Consider the following 24,359-nt stretch of genomic DNA (forward strand, 5'->3'; position numbering starts at 1 on the left):
TGTTCTCAAGTCCAAGTCAAGTCTCAAGTCTTTGTTCTCAAGTCCAAGTCAAGTCCCAAATATTTGAGTGACACTGTAGTCGCAAATCACTGTATAGTTGTAATGGTCTGTTATGACACTTCTGATGTATAATAGCTTAAACTGGTAAATGAAGAAATAAAATTTTTAAAAGTGCGCACGCACACACAAATGTTTTCCAGATAAATTTTGTATCCGTATTTTTCTCCAAAAAGTATTTTTCTTACAAAACTGACATTTTTCTGGATACAATATTCGCTTCTTTCAGTAGAACATCTGCTATATTTTGTTTTAAAAGATAAAGGAGGGCTGTAAAATTAAAAAATCACATTTTTAACTATATATATGAAAGGTCTGCATATAAAGAAAATAGCAACCAAATTAGTGATTATAAAATAAAAATTAAAAACAGAATTCAAATTTTACAATAATAATAATTCTGACATAAAAGCCCTGCAGCAACAACTATTTGTCTCCTAATGAACTGGATCAAACACAATCTATTTGAACTTCAAGGTGTCTTTCAGTGTCCAAAACAAGGAAAATGTTTATGCAACTAACGCATTACATTTTTAAAAGATCAGGATTGACAGGGTACTTGCACTTAGCCTGGCTCGGTGAGGGCGCATTATGAGGCCTCCATGACTGAACACCCTCTCTACTGGTGCACTGGTGGCAAGTCAATACCAATATTGCAATATTGCTAATAACCTTTCAGGCAGTGACTAACCTTTCCGGGTGGGTTTTCAGGTGGCGAATAAAATTAGATGTGGTGGAACCAGCGTCCTGTATTTTTATGCCACACACGCTGCAGTTTGCTGCTCTTCTATTTGCTACTTGTACTTGTTTTGTACCCAAAACTTATTATGAATGGTGGAACAGAAGCGAGCATCCTCACCAGTGCCGCCATGATCGCGATGTTTTGCGGCGCGCGCAGCGCCAGGTTCGCGAGGTGTGCGGAGTCGCGCGCAACGGTCACTTGCGAAATACTTGACGCGTCGCGACCGGCGCGAGGGTCCGCGCGCCGAAAATGTTACGTCAGCGGGAAGTAAAAAGCATTCAGACAGGCGGAGAAAAGGTTGTCAAATGAAACGCAAAAGAACATAACAAATAAAAGATTGTTCACGAGTCTCAAATCACGAGTCCAAGTCGAGTCGCAAGTCTTTTGAATGCAAGTCTAAGTCGAGTCTGAAGTCACTGTATATGCGACTTAAGTGCGACTCGAGTCCGAGTCTCAAACTCGAGTCCCCATCTCTGGCATCAGGGAACATGGTTTTAAACAATGAGTCAATTCCTTCGTTGGATCTGTATGACTGGTGACTCTTAACTGTTTTTAGCGCCCATATTACCTAAGCCTTCAAAGTATTGGTAGAGCCGCATAGCCTACAGCGTGAATGCGACGTTGAGCAGAGCTCGACTGAATGGTTCTCTTGTTGGGCAAAACGTAGATATTGCAGGCTGCTGCTGACGAGCCTCGCTGGTATCTGTGACAGCTCTGAGCCACCAAGAATATGTCGGATCTTCCAATCATTTCTGGCTAAGTTTGCATTTCCCCATCTCTCCGAACAGACGTTAACGTACATACAGCCCGCATGAAATTATGATCCCGCCAGTCCAACAACTACCGGTGCTCGTTAAGCCCGAAATACTTGCGAGCAATATTTAAGTTCAACACACCGCTAACGGAATTATTCATCCCTAAATTTAGCTCCGCAAATTTAAGACATTGTGGTTGAAAATTTAAGACAAAATAAGACTTTTCAAGGCCTTATTTGACAAAAATGAAATTTAATACCATTTAAGACTTTTTAAGGACCCGCGGCCACCCTGCACTTAAGAGCTATATATACTGTATGTGTATATTACACACAGTGTCTATATATAGCTTTGAAATGTAATTCTTCTCTAATATATACTATAGTGTCAGTAACGCGTTACTCAAATCTTACCACTTTTTTCAGTAACGAGTTACTATTTCCAGTCCAGTAATCAGATTAAAGTTACTGGCGTTACTATTTTTATTTTCCTTAGTAAATATATATATATTTACTTTTTTCTTTGCTCAGTTACACTTTTGTGTCTGACCGTAGCGCTCGACTCCGCACGCTGAGCGCGAACCTGTGAGAGTGCGAGCGCGTTCACGTCATTCTGTTCTGTTCCGTAACGATATGTGGTGTGTAAAGAAACACCCCTCAAAAACAGGGAAAGGAACATTTACATGACCAATTTTAATGTTGCTTTGTGTTCCAGGTTTGAAAAGTGCTGGAATTTTGGCTAACATGCTTGAACTTGTAATTGTATTTCGTTTCACAACAAATAGCTGTCTGACTGAATAGTTCGCTTGTATTACGTTTACAAATACATTTACAATAATACCGCGCAGCGACACAAACGTAATGTCAGGAGATACACTGTTACTGTTAAATATAAAGTGAGTATTGGGAAAGCTAATTTTGCTGCTGACTGCAACTACTAAAAGTAACTTGTACTCTAATGTAGTTACTTTTAAAATCAAGTTTTGTAACTAAGTTACTTTTAAAATGAGTAATCAGTAATCGGATTACTTTTTCAAGGTAACTAAGCTATATATATATATATATAGCTATTTAAATATATAATTTTTTTTCTTCTTCAAAATATTATGTCCCATGACGAAACGCGCTGACGTCGTGCTGAACGTTCTGTCGTCATTCCCAGTTTTGACCAATGGGGAAAGCGGAATCTTTTCTTCTTCCGGTGTGCAATTTCTTTTGGTGCCGTCGCCTGGACTGCGAGGCGTGTGGTGCCCACAGCACAGTGAGATTCACACAGAACTGTCAGATATAGCGTTATTTCAAGGTGATATAATCCTACACCTACACTTTAATCTGTATTTGGTTCTATATCCACACACATAAATGTTTAGATTTACATGAGCTGCTTCTGAACTACTATATTTTAAAAAGTGGCCGTCAGGCTAACGCGCTAGTTAGCTAGCAACCCAAGCGTAAATGAATGGGGATGTTAGCGAGCTAGCCTGCGTGCTGCTAACGTGCTAAGGTAGGTGCGTGTGTGGCGGTCTTGGTGTGGTGCCGTGTCAGAACCGAACCCCCTCGGACTGGGTTTGGCTCTGCCGCCGGGTTAAATTTAGCTCCCCGCGTGTGTTGGTCCGTGGCCGGTGCCCCCCCCCCCCCCCCCCCCCCGAGCTGACTGTCGTGCTATTTTGGGAGCGGGGCGGTCCAGCTGGTGCGGGGCGGGTCAGCCGGACCGGGTCACCGCGCTCGGACTGCAGGCGAACTGTGTGAACGTGTGTGTGATCTCACGTTTCCCGGTGGCTGTGTGCTGACACGGTTCCATCACGACTCCAAAGAAGGTGCGAGGTGTGTGTGTGTGGTTGTGTAGTGAACGAGGTGTGATCTGTGTTTCAGATGCCCCCGAAGAAGGCGGCGGACGGACCCAAACCCCCCCCTCTCATCGGACGGTTCGGGACCTCACTGAAAATCGGCATTGTTGGATTACCAAATGTGGGGTACGTTCACTAGCAGGAGACCCGTGTCGGCTGTGTTGACTCCTGTAATTCCACGATTCCCTTTAACTACCAGCAATAGTGTAGAGTGTCATAGTCATATGATGGATTATAAGTGAGTTAAGTGTGTGTTAAGCTTTGTCCTGTGTGGTCCTGTACATGTAGTTTATGTGTGTTGTGCTGTGTTTGTGCTTGGACATACATGTAGCAAAGCTCTTATTCAGCACTAAGGTTGTGCGTTTTCACATGTCACTCATAGGTTAGTATTCTACAACCACTCTCGAAACCTCACTGTGTTTCAAGATTTTTACGAGGGCAATTAGTTTAAATGCACCAAAATGAGAAAGGTGGTGGTAAATTCTTTCTTTGTTTTTCTGTCCCAAGTGAGCCCATGTAGTTTATATTGAGGGAGGGTTCTGTTCTGCCCATCTGTCTGTCACTGATGCATGTGTGTCCAAGCATTTAGCATGCAGAAAGCAAACAGGTTGCTGAACCAAATCTGTGATGTTGCATCCAATTCACAAGATATAAAGAATTTATTGAAAAATATGCATAAATAATGTTTATCCACAGTCCTTAATGTAGTGTTGGACAATTAAACATGATCCATGAATGAATGATGCATGATCATTTCTAAGGGTGCCTAAGACATCAACATGGTACTGAACTGTGTATTTGCACTTACTCTGAGTAGGTGCAAGTGTTCATGGGAAATGTAGTGTGGGGCTGATCAGGTCCTTGCCTGTGCTTATGAGTGGGTGTGTTGCTGAGGAAACCGGTTCACATGCTTGTTGGTCAAATGACAACCCGAATATGGTGTGAACCGGCACTGTGAAAATGTGATTTCAGCAAGTCGACGTTCTTCAACGTGTTGACGAAGAGTCAGGCGGCCGCCGAGAACTTCCCCTTCTGCACCATCGACCCGAACGAGAGTCGTGTTCCTATTCCGGACGAGCGCTTTGACTTCCTCTGCCAGTACCACAAACCTGCCAGGTACCTATGACCCCTCACCCATGACCCCTCACCCCCAGCCCTTGTCACCACACCCACTCTCTTCAGGATCCAGGTGTTGGACCCAAGTGAGCAGCAGCACAGCTGTTTGGTTCACCCGTGTCTGCCTTTGTAATATTGACTAAGTCTGGATTAGGGAATCTGGTTTTCTTTACGAGAACTGGAAGATGGTTCACCCCTCTGGTGCCACTGCAACTGGTGAGACTTTTCACACTTGCACAATAAGACGAGGATTCCACTACTGCTCGTGCACTTGTGCAGCGTTGATGTTTGCTGCGTTCTCTTTTGCAGTGAGTCCTGATCGATGCTCTTAAAGCATCCACTGCAGTAGAAACACATCCGCACCTCTGTCTCCACGTCCGAACCAAAACGCACAGTCTCGTGTACAAGCAGCGCAGTAACCGCCTGGTCTCTGCCCCCCCAGTAAGGTCCCAGCGTTCCTCAGCGTGGTGGACATTGCGGGCCTGGTGAAGGGGGCACACGCTGGCCAGGGTCTGGGCAACGCCTTCCTGTCCCACATCAGCGCCTGCGACGGCATCTTTCACATGACGCGTGAGTCGGTGCTGCAGCAGCCGTACAAGCACCTCACGTGTGTGTGTGTGTGTGTGTGTGTGTGTGTGTGTGTGTGTGTGTGTGTGTGTGTGTGTGTGTGTGTGTGTGTGTGTGTGTGTGTGTGTGTGTGTGTGTGTCATGGACCCCTGCTGCTTTAATGTAATTACAAGCATATAAGACTAGCATTCCTGCGATAGCTGTGGCCCCTGGAAGTGTTTTAGGGTGAAGGTGTGTGAGGTGCTGTGCAGCTGGTCTGTGGTGCTTTTGTGTGTATGGAAAGGAGTTTGAAGGTGACACCGTCCATAAGGAGGTCTGTGTGTGGGTGGATGTGAGCAGGCCAAGAAAGGCAGTATAAATATACCTTATGACTGTGTGTGTGTGTGTGTGTGTGTGTGTGTGTGTGTGTGTGTGTGTGTGTGTGTGTGTGTGTGTGTGTGTGTGTGTGTGTGCATGTGTGTGTGCGTGCAGGAGCGTTTGAGGATGAAGACATCATCCATGTGGAGGGCTGCGTCGACCCGGTGCGAGACATTGAAATTATTCACGAGGAGCTCAGGATGAAGGATGAGGAGATGATCGGGCCAATCATAGACAAGCTGGAGAAAACCGCTGTGAGGGGTGGAGACAAGAAACTCAAACCTGAATATGTGAGTGAACTGCAAATCCCAGCATGCTCCATAACTGCACACATGGCCCTATAGCCAACAAAGATCAAAACATCTCTCACTTTCTTTTCTTTTTACTTCTAAACCAGGACATCATGCTTAAAATAAAGACATGGGTGGTTGATGAGAAGAAACATGTTCGCTACCATGAGTGGAATGATAAAGAGGTAAATATCTTTTTTATTAAAGGGTTTAACATATGCAAATTGAATCAATATCTTAATGTGTCATTGGGCAAAGACTTGGTCTTTACCCCATCATTAATCTGGTTGTTTCGCTTTGCAAAACATTTTAGCTGTTTCGTTCTTTTTTCTGATATTTAACAGATTGAGGTGTTGAATAAATATCTGTTCCTGACATCCAAGCCGATGATCTACCTGGTGAATCTCTCGGAGAAAGATTACATCAGGAAGAAGAACAAATGGTGTGTTTTGGACCTTTAGATCAGCATAAATGCATGGCTGTTGCTATAGTGAGCACTCGTGCTGCCCAACAGCACTTCAGTTCTCTGCTCCTGAACTGCAGTGTGTTCGGTCTGCAGGTTGGTGAAGATCAAGGAGTGGGTAGACGGCCACGATCCTGGCGCGCTGGTCATCCCGTTCAGTGGAGGCTTCGAGAGCAAGCACCAGGAAATGAGCGATGAGGAGAAACAGAAGTTCTGCCTGGACAATAAGACCCAGAGGTCAGGGGCAGCTCCAGCTCCGTCTGCGTCTCCCACGGTGTTCTCCTCCCTCTCCCTGGAGAGCAGCGTCTTTGCTCTTTGGCCTCACAGCTCGTAAAAGCTTGTCCCTCTCTCCCTGGGAAACTCCGCCGCAGTTCTCCGTTTCAGGAGATGATATGAGCGCATCACTTCCTGTACTGTTTGATATGAGCGCATCACTTCCTGTAATGTCTTCCAGCACTTGGCAGACTCCATAGTTACATGCAGGTTTAGGGAGCCTGCAGTCCAACTCAGAAACACCTTTATAGATGAGAAGAACATTCATAGTTGCTTTGGTTTCAAAGTTGCCATTTGTAATCGTGTGTGTGTGTGTGCGTGTGCGCGCGTTGCGTGTGCCATTCTAGTGTGTTGACCAAGATCATAAAGAGTGGCTATTCAGCCTTGCAGCTGGAGTATTTCTACAGCGTGAATGCGACGTTGAGCAGAGCTCGACTGAATGGTTCTCTTGTTGGGCAAAACGTAGATATTGCAGGCTGCTGCTGACGAGCCTCGCTGGTATCTGTGACAGCTCTGAGCCACCAAGAATATGTCGGATCTTCCAATCATTTCTGGCTAAGTTTGCATTTCCCCATCTCTCCGAACAGACGTTAACGTACATACAGCCCGCATGAAATTATGATCCCGCCAGTCCAACAACTACCGGTGCTCGTTAAGCCCGAAATACTTGCGAGCAATATTTAAGTTCAACACACCGCTAACGGAATTATTCATCCCTAAATTTAGCTCCGCAAATTTAAGACATTGTGGTTGAAAATTTAAGACAAAATAAGACTTTTCAAGGCCTTATTTGACAAAAATGAAATTTAATACCATTTAAGACTTTTTAAGGACCCGCGGCCACCCTGCACTTAAGAGCTATATATACTGTATGTGTATATTACACACAGTGTCTATATATAGCTTTGAAATGTAATTCTTCTCTAATATATACTATAGTGTCAGTAACGCGTTACTCAAATCTTACCACTTTTTTCAGTAACGAGTTACTATTTCCAGTCCAGTAATCAGATTAAAGTTACTGGCGTTACTATTTTTATTTTCCTTAGTAAATATATATATATTTACTTTTTTCTTTGCTCAGTTACACTTTTGTGTCTGACCGTAGCGCTCGACTCCGCACGCTGAGCGCGAACCTGTGAGAGTGCGAGCGCGTTCACGTCATTCTGTTCTGTTCCGTAACGATATGTGGTGTGTAAAGAAACACCCCTCAAAAACAGGGAAAGGAACATTTACATGACCAATTTTAATGTTGCTTTGTGTTCCAGGTTTGAAAAGTGCTGGAATTTTGGCTAACATGCTTGAACTTGTAATTGTATTTCGTTTCACAACAAATAGCTGTCTGACTGAATAGTTCGCTTGTATTACGTTTACAAATACATTTACAATAATACCGCGCAGCGACACAAACGTAATGTCAGGAGATACACTGTTACTGTTAAATATAAAGTGAGTATTGGGAAAGCTAATTTTGCTGCTGACTGCAACTACTAAAAGTAACTTGTACTCTAATGTAGTTACTTTTAAAATCAAGTTTTGTAACTAAGTTACTTTTAAAATGAGTAATCAGTAATCGGATTACTTTTTCAAGGTAACTAAGCTATATATATATATATATAGCTATTTAAATATATAATTTTTTTTCTTCTTCAAAATATTATGTCCCATGACGAAACGCGCTGACGTCGTGCTGAACGTTCTGTCGTCATTCCCAGTTTTGACCAATGGGGAAAGCGGAATCTTTTCTTCTTCCGGTGTGCAATTTCTTTTGGTGCCGTCGCCTGGACTGCGAGGCGTGTGGTGCCCACAGCACAGTGAGATTCACACAGAACTGTCAGATATAGCGTTATTTCAAGGTGATATAATCCTACACCTACACTTTAATCTGTATTTGGTTCTATATCCACACACATAAATGTTTAGATTTACATGAGCTGCTTCTGAACTACTATATTTTAAAAAGTGGCCGTCAGGCTAACGCGCTAGTTAGCTAGCAACCCAAGCGTAAATGAATGGGGATGTTAGCGAGCTAGCCTGCGTGCTGCTAACGTGCTAAGGTAGGTGCGTGTGTGGCGGTCTTGGTGTGGTGCCGTGTCAGAACCGAACCCCCTCGGACTGGGTTTGGCTCTGCCGCCGGGTTAAATTTAGCTCCCCGCGTGTGTTGGTCCGTGGCCGGTGCCCCCCCCCCCCCCCCGAGCTGACTGTCGTGCTATTTTGGGAGCGGGGCGGTCCAGCTGGTGCGGGGCGGGTCAGCCGGACCGGGTCACCGCGCTCGGACTGCAGGCGAACTGTGTGAACGTGTGTGTGATCTCACGTTTCCCGGTGGCTGTGTGCTGACACGGTTCCATCACGACTCCAAAGAAGGTGCGAGGTGTGTGTGTGTGGTTGTGTAGTGAACGAGGTGTGATCTGTGTTTCAGATGCCCCCGAAGAAGGCGGCGGACGGACCCAAACCCCCCCCTCTCATCGGACGGTTCGGGACCTCACTGAAAATCGGCATTGTTGGATTACCAAATGTGGGGTACGTTCACTAGCAGGAGACCCGTGTCGGCTGTGTTGACTCCTGTAATTCCACGATTCCCTTTAACTACCAGCAATAGTGTAGAGTGTCATAGTCATATGATGGATTATAAGTGAGTTAAGTGTGTGTTAAGCTTTGTCCTGTGTGGTCCTGTACATGTAGTTTATGTGTGTTGTGCTGTGTTTGTGCTTGGACATACATGTAGCAAAGCTCTTATTCAGCACTAAGGTTGTGCGTTTTCACATGTCACTCATAGGTTAGTATTCTACAACCACTCTCGAAACCTCACTGTGTTTCAAGATTTTTACGAGGGCAATTAGTTTAAATGCACCAAAATGAGAAAGGTGGTGGTAAATTCTTTCTTTGTTTTTCTGTCCCAAGTGAGCCCATGTAGTTTATATTGAGGGAGGGTTCTGTTCTGCCCATCTGTCTGTCACTGATGCATGTGTGTCCAAGCATTTAGCATGCAGAAAGCAAACAGGTTGCTGAACCAAATCTGTGATGTTGCATCCAATTCACAAGATATAAAGAATTTATTGAAAAATATGCATAAATAATGTTTATCCACAGTCCTTAATGTAGTGTTGGACAATTAAACATGATCCATGAATGAATGATGCATGATCATTTCTAAGGGTGCCTAAGACATCAACATGGTACTGAACTGTGTATTTGCACTTACTCTGAGTAGGTGCAAGTGTTCATGGGAAATGTAGTGTGGGGCTGATCAGGTCCTTGCCTGTGCTTATGAGTGGGTGTGTTGCTGAGGAAACCGGTTCACATGCTTGTTGGTCAAATGACAACCCGAATATGGTGTGAACCGGCACTGTGAAAATGTGATTTCAGCAAGTCGACGTTCTTCAACGTGTTGACGAAGAGTCAGGCGGCCGCCGAGAACTTCCCCTTCTGCACCATCGACCCGAACGAGAGTCGTGTTCCTATTCCGGACGAGCGCTTTGACTTCCTCTGCCAGTACCACAAACCTGCCAGGTACCTATGACCCCTCACCCATGACCCCTCACCCCCAGCCCTTGTCACCACACCCACTCTCTTCAGGATCCAGGTGTTGGACCCAAGTGAGCAGCAGCACAGCTGTTTGGTTCACCCGTGTCTGCCTTTGTAATATTGACTAAGTCTGGATTAGGGAATCTGGTTTTCTTTACGAGAACTGGAAGATGGTTCACCCCTCTGGTGCCACTGCAACTGGTGAGACTTTTCACACTTGCACAATAAGACGAGGATTCCACTACTGCTCGTGCACTTGTGCAGCGTTGATGTTTGCTGCGTTCTCTTTTGCAGTGAGTCCTGATCGATGCTCTTAAAGCATCCACTGCAGTAGAAACACATCCGCACCTCTGTCTCCACGTCCGAACCAAAACGCACAGTCTCGTGTACAAGCAGCGCAGTAACCGCCTGGTCTCTGCCCCCCCAGTAAGGTCCCAGCGTTCCTCAGCGTGGTGGACATTGCGGGCCTGGTGAAGGGGGCACACGCTGGCCAGGGTCTGGGCAACGCCTTCCTGTCCCACATCAGCGCCTGCGACGGCATCTTTCACATGACGCGTGAGTCGGTGCTGCAGCAGCCGTACAAGCACCTCACGTGTGTGTGTGTGTGTGTGTGTGTGTGTGTGTGTGTGTGTGTGTGTGTGTGTGTGTGTGTGTGTGTGTGTGTGTGTGTGTGTGTGTGTGTGTGTGTGTGTGTGTGTGTCATGGACCCCTGCTGCTTTAATGTAATTACAAGCATATAAGACTAGCATTCCTGCGATAGCTGTGGCCCCTGGAAGTGTTTTAGGGTGAAGGTGTGTGAGGTGCTGTGCAGCTGGTCTGTGGTGCTTTTGTGTGTATGGAAAGGAGTTTGAAGGTGACACCGTCCATAAGGAGGTCTGTGTGTGGGTGGATGTGAGCAGGCCAAGAAAGGCAGTATAAATATACCTTATGACTGTGTGTGTGTGTGTGTGTGTGTGTGTGTGTGTGTGTGTGTGTGTGTGTGTGTGTGTGTGCATGTGTGTGTGCGTGCAGGAGCGTTTGAGGATGAAGACATCATCCATGTGGAGGGCTGCGTCGACCCGGTGCGAGACATTGAAATTATTCACGAGGAGCTCAGGATGAAGGATGAGGAGATGATCGGGCCAATCATAGACAAGCTGGAGAAAACCGCTGTGAGGGGTGGAGACAAGAAACTCAAACCTGAATATGTGAGTGAACTGCAAATCCCAGCATGCTCCATAACTGCACACATGGCCCTATAGCCAACAAAGATCAAAACATCTCTCACTTTCTTTTCTTTTTACTTCTAAACCAGGACATCATGCTTAAAATAAAGACATGGGTGGTTGATGAGAAGAAACATGTTCGCTACCATGAGTGGAATGATAAAGAGGTAAATATCTTTTTTATTAAAGGGTTTAACATATGCAAATTGAATCAATATCTTAATGTGTCATTGGGCAAAGACTTGGTCTTTACCCCATCATTAATCTGGTTGTTTCGCTTTGCAAAACATTTTAGCTGTTTCGTTCTTTTTTCTGATATTTAACAGATTGAGGTGTTGAATAAATATCTGTTCCTGACATCCAAGCCGATGATCTACCTGGTGAATCTCTCGGAGAAAGATTACATCAGGAAGAAGAACAAATGGTGTGTTTTGGACCTTTAGATCAGCATAAATGCATGGCTGTTGCTATAGTGAGCACTCGTGCTGCCCAACAGCACTTCAGTTCTCTGCTCCTGAACTGCAGTGTGTTCGGTCTGCAGGTTGGTGAAGATCAAGGAGTGGGTAGACGGCCACGATCCTGGCGCGCTGGTCATCCCGTTCAGTGGAGGCTTCGAGAGCAAGCACCAGGAAATGAGCGATGAGGAGAAACAGAAGTTCTGCCTGGACAATAAGACCCAGAGGTCAGGGGCAGCTCCAGCTCCGTCTGCGTCTCCCACGGTGTTCTCCTCCCTCTCCCTGGAGAGCAGCGTCTTTGCTCTTTGGCCTCACAGCTCGTAAAAGCTTGTCCCTCTCTCCCTGGGAAACTCCGCCGCAGTTCTCCGTTTCAGGAGATGATATGAGCGCATCACTTCCTGTACTGTTTGATATGAGCGCATCACTTCCTGTAATGTCTTCCAGCACTTGGCAGACTCCATAGTTACATGCAGGTTTAGGGAGCCTGCAGTCCAACTCAGAAACACCTTTATAGATGAGAAGAACATTCATAGTTGCTTTGGTTTCAAAGTTGCCATTTGTAATCGTGTGTGTGTGTGTGCGTGTGCGCGCGTTGCGTGTGCCATTCTAGTGTGTTGACCAAGATCATAAAGAGTGGCTATTCAGCCTTGCAGCTGGAGTATTTCTTCACAGCTGGACCTGATGAAGTACGCGCATGGACCATCAGGGTAAGTACACACACACATACAAGCATTCTCTCTCTCTCACACACACACACACACACGTGTGAATCCCAGTTCAGTCCACTGGCTGCAGCAGCAGGCTTACATCAAGACCACTTGATTACACCAGTATGTGTGTGTTTCTGACCTGCAGAAAGGCACGAAGGCACCACAGGCGGCAGGCAAAATCCACACGGACTTTGAGAAAGGCTTCATCATGGCCGAGGTGATGAAGTATGTGGACTTCAAAGAGGAGGGCAGTGAGGGAGCAGCTAAGGTGAGATGACACCTGTACCTGAGAGACTCACACCTGTACCTCTCAAAGACCCGAGAGACTCACAGCCACGTGTTGCTTGTTTCAGCCATGTTGTATGTTGGCATTCTCTTTAAAGGGCTCGTAGTTTTCCAGTACGCTTCACTGAGTTTGATGGAGAGCGTTTACCCTCAGAATCAAAATACATTTGTAAGTTATAGTTTACTGGCAGTTGATATTGGCATGGATTGTTTTGACAGGCTGCAGGAAAGTACAGACAACAAGGACGGAACTACATTGTGGAGGACGGTGACATCATCTTCTTCAAATTCAACACACCCAATCAGCCAAAGAAGAAATGATGTCATCATCAAATGGACTATACCATGTGGGATTAGGGTGGGGTACAGGGATATTATTCTGCAGATATGAGGAATTACCTGTGAGCTTTATTTTTATTTTTCATTTTTGGCTTTGGGGTATTTAGCGTATTCACACTTCTTCTGTGCGGGCCCATTATTTGAGTCTTCAGAGTTGAGTTGTACGTTATACGACTTGTCTTCTCACACTCAAATAGCGCATGCCATGCTGAAAGAGCAGATGCCCACAGCCAATAAATTTCTCCAGCTGAAATGGAAAATGTGTACCCGTGAATCCCTGAAGGAAGGTGACAAGTTTCAGACTTTTGTTAAGGATACCATGTCAATGTAGTATGATTTTAGTGTTTGGGATTTTAGCAAGATTGAGATTATGAATGCGATGAGATTATGAATGCCTGAATGTTTCAAAGTAAGTATGAGCCACTAAACACCACAGTGGTACACTAATGCTGGAATTATGTTTTTTTTTTTTCTAATTTGGTATTGTATAGCGATAACACTCAACTACTGCTGATGAAATACTGTCGTGGCATGTGCCTGCCACTAGAGGGAGACAACAGATTAGACTTCTACACACTCCGACTGGATTCGATGACGAAATCTGTCAGTTTCGTGCATTTAAACCAACCCAGATGTGATTAATGACCATAACGAACAGCGCTCGCAAAAGAAAAGTGGTTATTGTACGTACGAGGAGGGGTGGACTAAAGAATTACTTCCATGTGCTTAATATTGAAACAAGATTCTTTCCCACTAAGAAATATCCGCACGCAACTTCACTTTTATTGAACAAGTAAATACTCCAGTGTGTCCAAATTAAACCCTTGGTAAAAAATAAAAACAAATAAACGAAACGAGGGGCAAGTTTGGGGATCTTTTAAGAGGTTACGATATTGTGCATGTATCCGGGTCTGCAGCTGTTTCCGCAAAGCTATTTTTGTTAACCTAAGTGGGTAAATCGACGTGCTTAGGGGAGCTTTGAAGGCTTTGTTTGCCACGCAGTGCACAGACGGCCCACATTTACTCTTCGGTACCAACGTAACTGCCCCGTAGCGATGTACCAACTAATTCTATCAAACTTGTGTCGGTAAATATAACACTCCCCTCGTCAGTCTCGTTCTCAGCTCAACTTTAAAAGTGCGAATACAAATGACTCATTTATACGCTGGTGTAAATGATGCGAGTTTGAAGGGCCTAAACTTGACATTTTGTTCCTCGGCTGTAATAATGGCGGCCGAAAATCGGCTCCTTGTCTTCTACGAACTTCCTGGCACGCGAGAGCGATTCCAGCTCAAATTTTCTTACTATTCGGTATCATCGCAGTGATCTCGGCGAACAACAAACAGGAAACGCTCGCGGCGTCGACGTGAAGGACGAGCCGCGTAGCCACTCGTGAGCCGAGGGGTCGAATCACTTGGCCAATCAGCTCATAGAAGGAGGGCGGGACTTCCGCCGCGTGACGCAATCTTCACGCTGGAGCCCCGAAGCCCCACCTTTTGTGTTTCCCGCACCGTCAATCAAAATAGAAAAAAAAATCGACCCGAATCTCCGATCACAGCCCGCCTTTGATTAAAACAATCATGTTTGGAGTTTAAATGAAAAGATAACCGTCCGATTTTTTTACCTATCACGCCATGACCGGTACGTAACACTTAACGCGATCGAAGCGCGACGCCGTCGGGTGAGTTTGGAGCGCCGTTAGCCGGCCAGCTAGCCAGCTAAAGTCTTTTTTTAATCTTTCTCAACAGCCATGCTAACGGCTAGGCGCGCTAGCCTCACTCCAACAAAGTAAACACGCGAGCAGCCGCCGCCGCGCGAGCGGGAAAAAAAAAGTGTCCTCGCGAGCGAGCGCGCGAGCCGCCGAGGTCGTTAAAAAGATATCGCGACCGCGGCCCGATATCGCCTCGCGCGCCTTCTTTGACGGATGGAAGTCGGTGAGAAATAAATTTTGTTTTCGCTCAGTTTCTCTCTCGCTGTGTCTTCCTCCCCCCCTCCTCCCCGAAAGCCCCAGGACGGCCAGCGAAGCGGCAGGAAATGGCTGCCTTGGACGTGGACGGCGGTCAGAGCGACTTCATGCAGCCCGCCGGCGGCGCCTCGGAACAGGTAACGCCGCGGCTCGGCCCGCTCCGCCCGGTGCGTCGCGTCGCGTGTTTTGTTGGAAGTTCAAACGCGTTTGGGGGGTGAAACGTGTGTATGTGGTGCGGTCGGGGGGGGCAGAGAGAGTCCCAACACTTCCTGTGAGCCTCCGGTCTGTGCGGCCACCCACTTTCCTGCCCTCTAAACCCGCCCATTGTGGGTCGGACGGACTCGCCACCGTCGCCTCGCCCGCGCTACCTGCGCTCGTCCCGGGTCACCCCCCCACTATGGGAGGACCCCGCCGCGGGAGACGCCACCCCGCCTGCGGTGTCGGACGCCTCCCGCCTCGCTGAGGGGCGTCAGGACGGCTGTTCAACACGCCGCTGTGGTGTTTTACTTCCATCTCATCAAAAGTGGCAGTGGGTGTTTAGGAAACGCTGCTCGACTTTGTCGGTAGACACAACGGAGGGCGAGCAACGCTGAGTTTCACCCTGTCTTCAATACGCCGTGAAATGCAGCGAGTTTCTTTGACAGCAGTTTTCCTAAATAAAGATAATTTAATGTTTATTGTTGACGTATGATGAACAACATACACGAACTCGTGTAAAGTAATAGTCGTTGTATAGGACAAATGGTTATTGTATTGGGTGAATAAAATATATTTGATGCTGGCACTACACTGAGCCTTAGCTGTAGCAATAATTATATAAACATGAAAGTAATTTCATTTCTTTATCATTTTTTTCTTTCATTCCTTCTCCATATTGTGACATGAGAGTCTGGCAATTCATTTTTTTGTTATTTATTATAGACAAGAGTATGGAATATGTCCCTCATATTAGTAATGGTTCTCAATGGTCTGTTTTGTGTTCTGTTGTCTTGCACTTTCTCGCTGTGTGTTTTTGTTGCCAAATCTTGAAATACTTGTTGTGCCACTGTGCTAGAAACTGTTGTAGGCTGTGTGTGTGTGTGTGTGTGTGTGTGTGTGTGTAATGACGGCGTGAAGTGAACGGAGGTGTGTTGCTTCTGTTTTCTCCCTCAGCACACGACAGACTTCACGTCCATCCAGCTGACCGGCTCAGCGGACCGCTGGGAGGTACTCACGCCGGTGTCCACGGTCAAAGAGGAGCCGGGAGTGTTGCATTTACCTAGCGGGGGACTGGTGGGCGCTAACGGGCAGTACGTGGTTCCTCTGCAGACTGTGGCAGGGCAGACGCAGCCTGTTTTTGTCACGGCGGGCACGGACGGCAGCAGTGCCAACGGCGTCCAGTACCAGGTCATCCCTCAGCTGCAGGGCGCGGACGCGGCGTCGCTGGGCTACGCCACGCAGTCCTCCGACGCTGGCGCGCTGGGCACGGACATCACCATACTGCCGGACGGGAGCCAGGGCATCGCCACGGCGGCTAACGCTAACGACCTCCACGGCCTGCTCGCGCACTCGGGACAAGTGCAGCAGATCCCCAGTGTGTCGCTGGCCGGGTCTGGGTTTGGCGGTCAGGGTCAGGTGGTGGCCAACGTCCCTGTGGGGCTGCCCGGCAACATCACGTTCGTGCCCATCAACAGCCTGAGCAGCGCCGACCTGGAGTCGCTGGGCCTGGCGGGCGCGCAGACGATCGCCACGGGAGTGACCGCCGACGGACAGCTCATCATGGCGGGGGAGGGGGCCACGGGCAAAACCGCCGACACGTCGTCGTCCGACGCCAACGGCTACGCGCAGAGGGCGGCGTCCGCGCAGGCCACGTCGCTCCCGGAGACGATAGACGGCACGGGCGTGCTGACCCAGGCCACGGCCGTCTCGGCCGGCCAGCAGGACCCGTCTTTCGTGCAGTCCAACCACGGTGGCGAGCCCATGGTGCAGCTGTTGCCCGCGTCTGCGCAGGCGGACGGGACGGCGCAGGCACTGCAGAGCGTGCAGCTGCTCAACGCAGGCACCTTCATCATTCAGGCGCAGACGGTCTCGCCCTCCGGCCAGATCCAGTGGCAGACCTTCCAGGTGCAGGGCGTGCAGAACCTGCAGAACCTGCAGCTCCCCAGCTCAGGGGGGGCGGCGGCCGGGGGAGTGGCCTCCTCACAGATCACCTTGGCTCCCGTGCAAACGCTGTCGCTCGGACAGGCGGGCACCGCCCAAATGCCCAACCTGCACACGGTCACGGTCAACTCGCTCGCGCAGTACCATCACGACGAGAACACGGAGAGCCCCTCGGGTACACGCACACACACCCACACATACAACACGTACATACACACACACACACAGATGCACACGTGTTTAGGGAGTATGTAGGCTTACTATCATTGTGATGTTGTAATGAAGTGTCACTTTATATTAACATTTTATTAGGTTCACATGTGATCTGTTAAAAAAGATTGCTAGCATTCCTCTGTCCTTTAATTATTGTTCATCTGAATATTTAGAAACATGCAACAAATTAGTTTTTTTTTTTTTTGTAAGCTATGCAGTGTTTTTCTACACAGTGCTGAGAATATTTTCTAACTTTCTTAGATATCCAGATCAAAGAGGAGCCAGATTCAGACGACTGGCCGCTGAGTGGAGACTCCACCCTGAACACCAGCGACCTGTCGCACCTACGCGTGCGCATGGTGGATGAGGAGGGGGAGGGCATGGGGCAGGAGGGCAAGAGGCTGCGTCGGGTGGCCTGCACCTGCCCCAACTGCAAAGAGGCGGGGGGCAGGTAAGACTCGTCCACGGAGGAGCGCCACCTAGAGCCGTTCCAAGGTAAAATGTAGAGAAGTCACTGGATATGCAGACTGATTGTGTGTGTGTGTGTGTGTGTGTGTGTGTGTGTGTGTGTGTGTGTGTGTGTGTGTGTGTGTGTGTGTGTGTGTGTGTGTGTGCGCGCTTGCACAGAGGGTCGAGTATGGGAAAGAAAAAGCAGCACATTTGCCACATCCCAGGCTGTGGGAAGGTGTATGGGAAGACATCGCACCTGCGTGCCCACCTGCGCTGGCACTCGGGGGAGAGACCTTTCATCTGCTCCTGGAGCTACTGTGGCAAGAGGTTCACCCGTAGTGATGAGCTGCAGCGCCACCGCAGGACACACACAGGTACTGCACACACTCCCCGCGCTTCTGTCCCCTGAAGTTGACGTGAGCTTCTTCTTGTGTAAAAGGTGTTAAACTTTTCACGACCTTTTACAGATTTTACATGGGTTAATGCTCAAATTCAATGTACAACCAGATGAAGGCTTGGCAGTTTAAAACATTTATTCCTCCATATATGTTGTAGTAAATAGATTAACGTGCATATTTAAACATTATTGACATTATAACAGTTTGGGGGGCTAGCAAACACGTGTACAGAAGTGTTGGTTTTCTAATGATTCTCTTTTTTTCCTCAGGAGAGAAGAAGTTTGTGTGTCCAGAATGTTCGAAGCGTTTTATGCGTAGCGACCATTTGGCCAAACACATTAAAACTCACCTGCACAAAAAAGGGCTAAACTCTGCCGCTGCCGCGGGGCAGACGGAGGCCGCCGCCCCCTCAGACAGCATCATCACTGGGGGCGGGGCTACTCTCATCTTGACCAATCTGCAACAGGCTGGCACCCAAGACCTCCTCTCAAACTCCGACCTCCCACTCCAGCTGGTCACTGTGTCTGCCAATGAGGTCATGGAGTGACCAAAACCCCGCCCACTTTCACAGCTCGCTGGCTTTTCACTATCAATTTTTATATATATGATAAATATATATATATATATATAAATATATATTTTAAAAAATGAATTATCCATTTATGTTCAGTAGCAGTCTTTTTGTACAAACAAGGCAAAAAATGACGTTTAATGTGGTTCCAGTCCTCTCAGACACACACACACACATACACACAGAAATGCCTTATTTTGTATCATATTCTGTAGTATATGATGCTGGAGTTGCATGTATTTTTACTTTCGCTGACTTCGTTGTTCAGGGGATGATAATGTGAGTGCGTGTGTGTGAGTGAAAGTTATGGTACAGGGAGATTGAAGTGTGTGTGTGTGTGTGTGTGTGTGTGTGTGTGTGTGTGTGTGTGTGTGTGTGTGTGTGTATAGTTTAAACTTGTGTGACTTTGACAGCAGGAGAGGGGAGTGATGTCCTCTGAGGGAGAGATGTTAGTGATCTGTCCATTTTTATCTTCCTCTCTTCCCTTCGCCCCTCTCACTGTCTCTGTCTCTGCTGGCCTCAGTCCAAATGTGTCTTTACATTCTTTTGTTTTTTGACACACCCCTCCCCCATTTTGTGTAGAGGAATAATGGCACCATGCTTCTTTCATGCCCTGGGCAGGGCTTTTTACCCCTGGGTGGGGCTTTTTACCCCATGGGCGGGGCTTTTTACCCCTGGGTGGGGCTTTTTAACCTTTCCCCCCCCCCCCCCCTTCTGTCGTCCACCTGTAACTTGAACCCTTCTCCAGGTGACAGGATCAAACCTTTTCTGTGCGTAAAAAAAAAATAATTTTCCTTTCCTCTTTCTGTAACTTGCATCATGTTTTCTCTTTTTAATCTTTTCCCAGCCCCCAAGCTGTTTATAGCCGCCATTTATTTTAGCTTGTATCTGATTCTGTTGTATCAAAGACGCCTCATTTTAATTACTTTATAAATGTGTAAAATTTAATGTTACTTTTGTACAACTTTTTTTCCAAATGGAACACAATTAAAGTTGAGATCCTTCCTATCATCTCCTGGTTTGTAATGTGTGCAGCTTGGTGTGATTTATTTATTGAATTATTTGTCAGGAGTGGAGTGGAAAAACCCAATGAAGCTATGAAACTTCAACTAACCACCATCCACAAAATTTCAAAGCAACAATAACAACCATTTTGTATTCCAACCATTCTGTATTGTATTTTGTATGCGGTGCTGTGTGGAGAATTGATATTTTATCGCTACCTGCTGTGACACTGGTATTACTGATGGAACTGTGTCCTTAGCACAACGGGAGAAATGTTTGAAAGAAATTGGCAAAACTTCCTGAAACTCCTCTGGGTTTTCTGGAGTATGTGTTTAAAGAGGAATGATCCCTCAAGAGTGCTTTGGGGTGGGAGGGTAAATTAATTCTGGGTAAATTTCCTCAGGGATGCTCGGGTTTCATTGATGGAAGATACTACACCTGATCCTTTCACACACAAGCAAAGTGCATTGGGACGCAAGTGCATTGGTGTCTTCTGTCGCTATGGTGACCTGACCCACCAGGAGGGGTTCAGTTTCCCACTGGAAGCCTCAGTGTGGAGACACCCAGTGCACCACAGCGGTCCACAGAGACATCTTCACGGTATAAAAGACTTAGAAGGAATAAAGGTTAAAGGACAGAGGTCAGTGACAGAGGTGAAACCTTTAGACCATATCCAACGTTGTAGCATTTCCTCATTTGTTGATCTGTCTTCTGGCACCGCCACTTTGGGATTCTCTCAGAATGGTTGAGGGGGTCGTCCGCGCACCATCGGAGCAGCTCAAGGTGAGTGCCGTCTCCGACGAGCGCGTGGACTTCCTGCGTGAGCAGGCGTTCACGGTGCTGCGTCTGAAGACGGACAAGTGGAACCGGTTCATCGGCACCGAGGAGAACCAGAAAGCCCTGCTGGACTTTCTGGACCAGGGCATGGGAGACAGACTTGTCCTGTTCACTGGCCCAGGAGGAACACTGCACCTCAGCGATGAACAGGTGGCTAACACACACACACACAGTGAACATACCCATGAGTAACCACAATGCCATTAACCAATATAAAATAAGCATATATATAAATTTTATATAAACTTTACCAACCTTGATGAAATTCAGCTGATCCTGGAAAATAGTGTTAATATAGATAATATAGTTATTATAGTTGATATATTAAAGAGTTAAAGCAAATCAACATATGAACTGTAGACTAGAGAGCCATGGTGAATGGTGGCTGATCCAGGGATGCGGTTACCCTGATGCGTAAGAGCTCAGCTGGAGTCCTGCTGTGTCTGCAGGAACCCAGATGAGTGTCACACCCTCAGTCAGACCAGAACTATGGCAGAGTTGACCATACAGTGTAAACGTATAGACCTGTAGACGTATATACCTGTAAACTCATAGACCTGTAGACGTATAGACATGTAGACGTATAGACCTGTAGATGTATAGACCTGTAAACATATAGACATGTAGACGTATAGACCTGTAAACATATAGACATGTAGACGTATAGACCTGTAGATGTATAGACCTGTAAACATATAGACATGTAGACGTATAGACCTTTAGATGTATATACATGTAGATGTATAGACCTGTAAATGTATAGACCTGTAGACGTATAGACCTGTAGATGTATAGACCTGTAAACGTATAGACCTGTAGATGTATAGTCCTGTAGACGTATAGACCTGTAAACGTATAGACCTGTAGACGTATAGACCTGTAAACGTATAGACCTGTAGATGTATAGACCTGTAAACGTATAGACCTGTAGATGTATAGACCTGTAAACGTATAGACCTGTAGATGTATAGACCTGTAGATGTATAGACCTGTAGATGTATAGTCCTGTAGACGTATAGACCTGTAGATGTATAGTCCTGTAAACGTATAGTCCTGTAGATGTATAGACCTGTAGATGTATAGACCTGTAGACGTATAGACCTGTATAGCGGTGGCGTGTCTCAGGCCTGTGGCTGACCTGCTCTTGGCGGTGAAATAAGTCCCTGCTTATTTCCGGCGCTTTTGCGTCTGAAAGCGCTCCGCCCCTCTCGTCCTCGCAGAAGAGCGCCCCCTGGTGGGGCAAGCAGCTGTGCATCTGGAAGAAGGCGGGCGGGGGCCGCGTCTCGGTCAGCGCCGTCCGCACGCAGCTGTGGTTGGGGGAGGTGCCGGCACAGACGCTGGACCACACGCCCGTGCTGATTGGACAGGTAGTGCCGTGTTATTTAGCTACACTAATATAACTTTATACAACTAGTCCCTAACATTCTATGCGTGTGTTCACGTGTGTGTGTGTGTAGGTGTTGCTCACGCTCCTGGCGAACCCCCTGAACCAGACCGGCTGGCCGCACGTCCTGGTCCAGGATGTGTGTAAACACCTGGAGCGTCTGCGCACACACGCCGTCACTCTGGGGGGCGTCGCCCGTGGCCACACCCTGCTGCCCCTCCCTCTGAGACTGGAGAGGAAGAACCAGAGGCAGCTCAGGTGTGTGTGTGTGTGTGTGTGTGTGTGCACCATAGAAGTCACATAAGGAATTACAGATCATTTTTGTAATATATTGTCATAAGGTGCAGTATGTTTATATGGTCATTACCTGCAATTATACTGTCTTCTTGTATGAGCTTGTGTGTGTGTGTGTGTGTGTGTGTGTGTGTGTGTGTGTGTAGCTCTGATCTGTGTCTGATAGACGGGGGTTTGTTATACATGATGGAGACCTTGGTCATCCAGTGGAGTCAGCAGATAGGTTGTGTGCTGCGGCGAGACTCTTCTCAGCTCCTGCACCAGGGAGACCACCCAGGCCCCACCGTGGAGCTGCTCTTCTGGGCCCAACACAAGGACAACCTGTTAGGCATCCAGGAGCAGGTAAGGGAGATATTTAGTGTTCGTAACTCAAGGTGTTTCAGTTTCCTGACAGCCTGTTTCGCTTCTCTTGTGTGTGTCTGTGTGCGCTCAGCTGCAGAATCCCAAAGTTGTGCAGGTGCTGGAGATTCTTCAAAGGATTAACAGCAGCTACTCCGTCTCCTTTCATGAGATTATTCAGAAAGTCAACCTGGGTAAACTTTAATCCATCCACACATACCCTGTGTGTGTGTGTGTGTGTGTGTGTGTGTGTGTGTGTGTGTGTGTTCATGCACGTGTGTGTGTGTGTGTGTGTGTGTGTTCATGCACGTGTGTGCATGTGCATGAATGCTAACGAGAGTGCACGTTATGTGTGCATGTGTGTGTGCTTGTTTGTGTGCTTTTGTGTGTGTGTGTGTTTGTGTGTGTGTTTTAGCGACGGCAGAGGCTGTGGACATCGACCTGCACCTTAAGCCTCTCCGTAAGTTGCTGGTGGCGTTTGAGGGGCGGAGCTTCCCCGGCCTGGAGGTGCTTTTCCCCGCCCTCTTCCACAGCCTCGCTCTGGTGTGGACGCACTGCCCCGCCTACTGCCGCCCCCCCCGCATGGTCACACTCCTCACACACGTCTGCAACCTGCTCATCGATAAGGTGGGTGCAGGAGCAGAGGCCTGAAGGAGAGACGTTCCTCACACCATGTTTACGCCACAGTGGACGCAGATTTATGGAGACAGATTCCGAAAAATATTTTTCACGTTTCACTGAAATGCAACTAAAGTGATGAGTCATTATTTGTGTTTGTATATGTGCAAAAGTGCATAGGAACATTTAAGTCTTTCGTGTGTGTGTGTGTGTTATATGTGTGTTATATGTATGTTATATGTGTGTTATATGTGTGTTATATGTGTGAGTGTGTGTGTGTGTGTATGGTGTGTCTCAGGCAATGGGGTACTTAATCCCAGAGGAGCTCTTTAAGATGGAGCTGGAGGAGGGTGTGGATCGGGTCCAGAGGGCGACGCAGGTGTTCCGGGCGTTCAAACGTTCCTTCTGGCACTGCAGGGACAGACTGAGGCCTGGGGGGCCGTACAGCCGGGCCGGCTACACCGTCCTCCCCTGGGACTTCCCCTCACACCTGGTGTTTCAGCGCAACGACAAAATCATGGAGAGACTGCTCATGATCGAGGTGTGTGTGTGTGTGTGTGTGTGTGTGTGTGTTATTTCAGCATAACAAATGATTATATACACCTTTTGCACAGCTAATGTTAAATTATTTAATAATAGGTGTGTCAAAAATGATTGTTGAATCATGACTTGAATGGATTAAAGGATTAGCGTTTTTAAAGGTGTGAATGGGTGTGTATATGCACTTACATGTGCACACGTGTGTGTGTGTGTGTGTTAGGAGCTGTTTACCTCAGCGCTGGACTTTCTGAAGCTGGAGCGTGTGGAGTTGGGCGGGCCAAGGGGGACGTTCCTCAGTGAGATGGTGGACAGTATGAACGATGAGTTCCACGACACTTGGAGAATCATCAGGGAAAGCAAATCTGACCCCCTGGACTACACTAAAGAGGTTCACTTCTACACACTACATGTGCAGTTCCAAAAATAATACGTATGAGAATCTTGGCAGATTGACTGTGAACTGTGCATGAAGACGTGGGTGGTATTACTATCACCTACATGGAGCAGAGCTGCTCAGATGCTGGACCTCTGCTCTGTGAGTTGCAGGAGTTTGTACGTGATTACAATCGAATAATGGCACAGAATGAAGACTTTGACCAGCGTGTGGGAACAGTATTGAA

General features: G+C 47.2%; 4 protein-coding genes across 10 annotated transcripts in view; all 4 read left to right on the forward strand.

Moving 5' to 3' along the window:
- Positions 1-2,716: 2,716 nt before the first annotated feature.
- Positions 2,717-6,967, forward strand: LOC143521999 (obg-like ATPase 1). 2 transcript variants are annotated; one of them, XM_077015603.1, is made up of 9 exons: positions 2,717-2,856; positions 3,426-3,526; positions 4,373-4,516; positions 4,959-5,086; positions 5,555-5,730; positions 5,838-5,915; positions 6,075-6,172; positions 6,290-6,430; positions 6,814-6,967. In XM_077015603.1, exons 2-9 carry the CDS (start codon positions 3,426-3,428, stop codon positions 6,950-6,952), a joined length of 1,005 nt encoding a protein of 334 aa, XP_076871718.1. In that variant the 5' UTR covers positions 2,717-2,856; the 3' UTR covers positions 6,953-6,967. The 2 variants fall into 2 exon arrangements, with proteins under 2 accessions (XP_076871718.1, XP_076871720.1); XM_077015605.1 differs by lacking the exon at positions 2,717-2,856 and adding an exon at positions 2,916-3,057.
- Positions 6,294-13,839, forward strand: LOC143521998 (obg-like ATPase 1). Of its 3 annotated transcripts, none has more exons than XM_077015602.1 (11): positions 6,294-6,430; positions 8,886-8,986; positions 9,833-9,976; positions 10,419-10,546; positions 11,003-11,178; positions 11,286-11,363; positions 11,523-11,620; positions 11,738-11,878; positions 12,262-12,358; positions 12,507-12,629; positions 12,866-13,839. In XM_077015602.1, exons 2-11 carry the CDS (start codon positions 8,886-8,888, stop codon positions 12,965-12,967), a joined length of 1,188 nt encoding a protein of 395 aa, XP_076871717.1. In that variant the 5' UTR covers positions 6,294-6,430; the 3' UTR covers positions 12,968-13,839. The 3 variants fall into 3 exon arrangements, with proteins under 3 accessions (XP_076871717.1, XP_076871715.1, XP_076871716.1); XM_077015600.1 differs by lacking the exon at positions 6,294-6,430 and adding an exon at positions 8,184-8,322; XM_077015601.1 differs by lacking the exon at positions 6,294-6,430 and adding an exon at positions 8,391-8,523.
- A 618-nt stretch (positions 13,840-14,457) lies between these two features.
- sp3b (Sp3b transcription factor) lies at positions 14,458-19,733 on the forward strand. 4 transcript variants are annotated; one of them, XM_077015599.1, is made up of 7 exons: positions 14,458-14,626; positions 14,991-15,088; positions 16,104-16,157; positions 16,260-17,265; positions 17,565-17,754; positions 17,931-18,127; positions 18,421-19,733. In XM_077015599.1, exons 1-7 carry the CDS (start codon positions 14,620-14,622, stop codon positions 18,696-18,698), a joined length of 1,830 nt encoding a protein of 609 aa, XP_076871714.1. In that variant the 5' UTR covers positions 14,458-14,619; the 3' UTR covers positions 18,699-19,733. The 4 variants fall into 4 exon arrangements, with proteins under 4 accessions (XP_076871714.1, XP_076871712.1, XP_076871713.1 ...); XM_077015597.1 differs by having other exon boundaries at positions 14,460-14,666; positions 16,104-17,265; XM_077015598.1 differs by having other exon boundaries at positions 14,460-14,626; positions 14,734-15,088; positions 16,104-17,265.
- A 3,767-nt stretch (positions 19,734-23,500) lies between these two features.
- Positions 23,501-24,359, forward strand: part of dnah9l (dynein, axonemal, heavy polypeptide 9 like) — a 43,555-nt gene continuing 42,696 nt past the window's right edge. The window contains 3 exon segments of the mRNA XM_077016054.1: positions 23,501-23,740; positions 23,960-24,127; positions 24,286-24,359. The exon segment at positions 24,286-24,359 is cut by the window's right edge and continues 43 nt beyond it. Of these exon segments, the coding sequence (XP_076872169.1) occupies positions 23,501-23,740; positions 23,960-24,127; positions 24,286-24,359 (482 nt within the window).

The sequence above is a fragment of the Brachyhypopomus gauderio genome, chromosome 8 (assembly GCF_052324685.1).
Source record: "Brachyhypopomus gauderio isolate BG-103 chromosome 8, BGAUD_0.2, whole genome shotgun sequence".
Lineage (NCBI taxonomy): Eukaryota > Metazoa > Chordata > Actinopteri > Gymnotiformes > Hypopomidae > Brachyhypopomus > Brachyhypopomus gauderio.

Coding starts and splice junctions, on each gene's coding strand:
- LOC143521998 (XM_077015602.1), top strand. CDS start 8,886: ATGCCCCCGAAGAAGGCGGCGGACGGACCCAAACCCCCCCCTCTCATC. Junction 11,879..12,261: donor CTGGACAATAAGACCCAGAG/GTCAGGGGCAGC, acceptor GTGCCATTCTAG/TGTGTTGACCAAGATCATAA. Junction 12,359..12,506: donor TACGCGCATGGACCATCAGG/GTAAGTACACAC, acceptor TCTGACCTGCAG/AAAGGCACGAAGGCACCACA.
- sp3b (XM_077015596.1), top strand. Junction 17,755..17,930: donor TGCAAAGAGGCGGGGGGCAG/GTAAGACTCGTC, acceptor GCGCTTGCACAG/AGGGTCGAGTATGGGAAAGA. Junction 18,128..18,420: donor CCACCGCAGGACACACACAG/GTACTGCACACA, acceptor TTTTTTCCTCAG/GAGAGAAGAAGTTTGTGTGT.
- LOC143521999 (XM_077015603.1), top strand. CDS start 3,426: ATGCCCCCGAAGAAGGCGGCGGACGGACCCAAACCCCCCCCTCTCATC. Junction 5,916..6,074: donor ATGAGTGGAATGATAAAGAG/GTAAATATCTTT, acceptor GATATTTAACAG/ATTGAGGTGTTGAATAAATA. Junction 6,173..6,289: donor ATCAGGAAGAAGAACAAATG/GTGTGTTTTGGA, acceptor TTCGGTCTGCAG/GTTGGTGAAGATCAAGGAGT.